At 36.8% G+C, this 4,403-nt stretch overlaps 1 protein-coding gene across 1 annotated transcript; it reads right to left on the bottom strand.

Moving 5' to 3' along the window:
- Nucleotides 1-59: 59 nt before the first annotated feature.
- Nucleotides 60-4,262, bottom strand: LOC135691009 (uncharacterized). Its single transcript, XM_065208728.2, has 3 exons — nt 2,025-4,262; nt 1,665-1,856; nt 60-1,297 (listed from the first exon to the last, which is right to left on the bottom strand). Exons 1-3 carry the CDS (start codon nt 2,051-2,053, stop codon nt 925-927), a joined length of 594 nt encoding a protein of 197 aa, XP_065064800.2. The 5' UTR covers nt 2,054-4,262; the 3' UTR covers nt 60-924.
- Nucleotides 4,263-4,403: the final 141 nt, after the last annotated feature.

Genomic DNA, 4,403 nt, shown 5'->3' with positions numbered 1-4,403 from the left:
CCTCGAATAGCCCCCCTCCCCCCACCTCGAAAATCCTCTTCGAATAAGCCCCCATCCTAGAACAAAAACTTTTAAATAAGCCCCCCTCCCTCGAATAAGCTCCCATTGCTACCGTAATTCTCGAATTGGACCCCTCAATTTGATAATTTTCGCTATCATATATCACATAAAATAAAATCTTGCTCAAATAACATATAAAAATAAAATCTTTCTAAGCAGTTTTCAAGCCTTATCTAGAATATGTTCATGATTTTCATATACATTTACCTTTATAACTTCTGTCAATGAAAAATGTCAATTTTGTTATGTTAGGTGAAACAGAATTTCGGTTTTTCAAAAGGAGGACGTTTTTCAAGCTTCAAATAATATCCATCTCGATATGCTTTTTCAGTCGTCTAGAGGGTGGTACAACTATATACTAGCCTGTGTCCCAGACCCCTAACCTAGACTTTAAGTTAGGGGTCTGGGACACAGGCTACTTTATACTCTTCGGACTTTAGTCGATTGATTCTAGTTATTATAAAGATAACAAAAAGAGGAGCTTTTCTCAAGGTAAAATTCAAATTTTCCAATCTATTCAAGAGCTTTTTGGTGATCCTTTTCTGTTAGAAATATTTCTTCTCAAGAATTGAAAGAGAAACGTAATTCATTTCAACATATCGTTCCAATCAAGCCAATATTTATATAGTTGAGTCAAACTCCTTAAATGCAGATGTAGAATACAATGAATAAACTAACCATTGGTTGCAAATATTTTATGTTTTTTACATATCTTTTAATAAGACAAACATTTTCTATACGAAAATCTTTATAATGGAAGTTTCTAAGCCAGAACCTCTATATGCATACCCCATTTTTTAGAATGCCAGCCATAAATACTTCCAAAAAACGTTTGAGAAAAATTATGGAAGAAAAAAAGGAAGCCTAAGTTCCAGCTCCTTGACAATTGAATCCAATTGTCTTGTCTTTTACTGAAAATTGTACATTTTTAGTATCTTCTAAGGAGGCTTCTGTTGGTACCAAGCATAGAGACGGGAAGTGTTCCTCCTGAATGTCCTCTGGTATAGTATGTTGTCTAGAGGGCTGAACAGCAGCGTCTTTAATTCTGTTGAAGCCATATCCCAGCCCGTAGTAATACAGCGCAGACAAAATGGTTGATTCGCTGCCATATTCAGTTAGTTTCTTTTTGTTTTCACCCCAAATAATAAACTTCTTGAACTTAGATCTTAAAATCCAGATAACCAAATGTCCAAAAGACTGTAGTATTCCCTCTTCTGCTCTTATATTCCTTAGCATACTGTAACAGAAAAAATTGAGCCTAAAAACAATAGTATCTACCAAATGAATTAAGAAGGCCATTCAACATGAAAAACATTTTGCATCCAGAGGGTTGATAGGATCGGTGGGGAGTCGCTAGGTGTAAGCAACTCCCTATTCTCTTTGCTTGGGCATATCTGGGGGATTCTTCAAAGTTCTTCCAACTTGAAAGACGTTTTCAAGATTGATAGGTACATTGCTTCACGACCCTAGACCCATCAATCCAAAACACTATGTACCTATATGGTGTTAGAAGTTATCTTTTAGCCTAACTTGGCCCCATTTTCATTAAATTTCGATCCTCGATTGAAACCTCTACCTACGCCTTGAAAAAACTAAAATTTTACCTTTCATTTAAGTAGGAAGCCCTTTTTAAAACCACAAAATCCTCGTGTCTCTTGACGGCCCCTCCCCTTTTCAGTACCGATTTTACTCCTGCCAGAAGATATATTTTCGCGACCAGGACATCCTCCTTTTGAAGCTGTTTTCTTCTTCCCGGCTGCGGCTTCAGCTTCTGCTTCTTCTTCTTGTAATTCGGCCTAAAGAGCATGAATTTGATAAAAATTATACCTAAGCTCCTGTAACATAACACTCCTATACATTTTGAAGCTAAACTCTTTGCAATGAAGACATCTACAACAATGTTTTCCAATGTAACACAAAAATGCTAAGTTAGACATTTTAGTTGTTGAATATATCATCCTCACCTCTCGTTGTTCCTCTTTCCAAATGTCATACCATAAGTAAGCGGCGTAACCCACGATAGCAAACGTCACCGTTGTTTGTGCGATTTTCCAGAACGTATTCATCATTATTCACTAAGAATTCCAATCTTTATTTCAAAACAAGTATATCCGATGATCTTTGCAAATATGCAAGATGTCTTGAAGATTTGTCAAAATACTTTGCAATAAGCAGAAATATGGTATCCTCTCGTCGACTAAGATTTGAGAATGAATAGAATCGGTACCTTCATACTATAAATTTCAATTTTCATCAATATGACGTCAAAATCACAAATCGCAACATAAAATTGACGTTAAATCAATATCTTGCTCAAACCATCAACATTATTTGTCAAAACGAGGTTTTTGTTGGATACTAGAGTTATTTTGATACTGTGGATAGTTTTTCAGCTTGGGGGAGCTAATAACCACTTTTTCTAAAATTCAGAACAGAAATAGCTAAATAGAGTTTTAGGTTTATACCCCCCCCCCCTCTCAATCCCCACTTCATGGGAGCAAAGACTATCGACCAGTTTTTGCGTAATTGTCATATTTGTTTTAGGCCCTCTTTGAAAATTCTTGCAGTTTGAATGGCTTTTATCCGCTCGAGGAGGCTTTGAAAAGAGAAGCGAGGAATGGCCTGGTTGTTTTTCTGTTATTGCACAATCGTTTGCGCAAGCCTCAAGTTCAAAAGACTGGTAAATTCAAACGCATGGCAAATTTTGGTAAAATTTTTCAACCTAGTGTAAACGGGTTGAAATTTACTTGGAAAATCTTTGCACGCCACAGAGTGAACGGGGTCTCTGTTGAGAAAGATCATTTCACTTTGTCAAGTTTATTTAGAGATCGCTACGTCCAGTCTAGATTTCCATTGTTTAGAGCAATGACTTTATCAATTTGTCTGAACCGTGGCCGGTGGGCCCCCTTCAAATACTGGCAAAAGGGCCCCATCTTTGCAGAAAAATAGTTTCATCTTAGGAATATGAGGCCTTAAAATGCCTCATTATGAACATCACGGATCAGCTAAAAACTCACGTTGAATATAGCGATAGCATGTGGTTGCAAGAGGGATTGGGTCGAAACTCAAAAAAGTACGACTTGTGTAGATTATGAGAGGTTAATAGGGATTTGCAATTTTTAACATGATGGGATTTTCTGGAACTTTGATTTTTCATAGACCAATGTTCAATTAATCTGCACAGCATTAGTTGTAGAGTTCACTTGAACTTTTGCCATTGGCGCGGGTCAAAGCTAACAACAAAGTAAGGAATTTTGTGTCAGTAGTTAACTTTGAAACAAACTCGGGGTTAACAAATTATTCTACTTAAGCCATGGTACTAAGATAATGCAATGCGAATGATACTTAAACGGGGACTGCTGCATCGTCTTAAAGATTCGTCTACCGAATAGCCAATCTTTTTACATGTGCTTGACATAAAAAAGATGTCAAGAAAATAAGAAGAACTAGCCAAATTGCACATAATAGAATAAACTTCGAGTCCCAAGTGCTTCTCAGAAAATAAGGCAAAGCTGATATGATGCAAAATGGGAACAGGACTGATCACTGGTTTCTTGGAATGCAAAAGAAAAATTAATCTTCTGATAGAATTTGATTGAAAGGGTTTTTGAAATGATAAAGCTAAAAGTTTTGTGAAAAAATTAGTACTACATATGTTATAAGCTATTAGTGGTATTAGTGCTACATATGCTATGTTGCTCAGAAATTGATCGATTATGATGAAATGTTTACCTAACCACGCCCTAATTTTCAGACCATACCCTTTAGTTCCTCGTGGCCGGTTGAAAATTCTGAGCCAGTCCGCTACTGCCAGTGAGAAAGTGCATCGTATGCACATGCGTATTCGGGCAAAGGCTTGTAGACAAAATTTGCCATCTCTTGATGCTTTACAGCATTTTATCATGTTATGATCATATTTGATCTCAGAAACAAGATTTTAATTTTCACTCTTCTCATGGCACCCTTTGCTCTAAATTTGATTCGTCTTCTTTTATATGAAGACTGGCTAATTCCCATAAGAGCCACAAACGGTCCTACATCAGATGCTGGTTCCAAACAAACCTTTTCTATTCAAAATGGAACATTTGGGTACAAGAAATAGGCTAGACAAACACGTTCCTTTCCGACAAAATTACTTTTTTCACTTTATTGTCCTGACAAGATTACCCTTTCCTAATGTTTTGAATTCCAAGGCCGGGGAGGGAGGAAAATATTCCCCAGCATTAAAGGGGGCACGTTTTCAGATGACTGATTGTTGAAATCAGATACAAACCCAGAGGAAAACCCTGAATGTTTTCAGTTGTAAACTAATGCACACCTTGCTAATTCAGACACAAAGAGAT

This window comes from Rhopilema esculentum, chromosome 10 (assembly GCF_057945365.1).
Source record: "Rhopilema esculentum isolate cy_ngs chromosome 10, ASM5794536v1, whole genome shotgun sequence".
NCBI lineage: Eukaryota > Metazoa > Cnidaria > Scyphozoa > Rhizostomeae > Rhizostomatidae > Rhopilema > Rhopilema esculentum.
The sequence above is the reverse complement of the archived record's forward strand: the minus strand, read 5'-3'. Positions and strand labels throughout refer to the sequence as shown.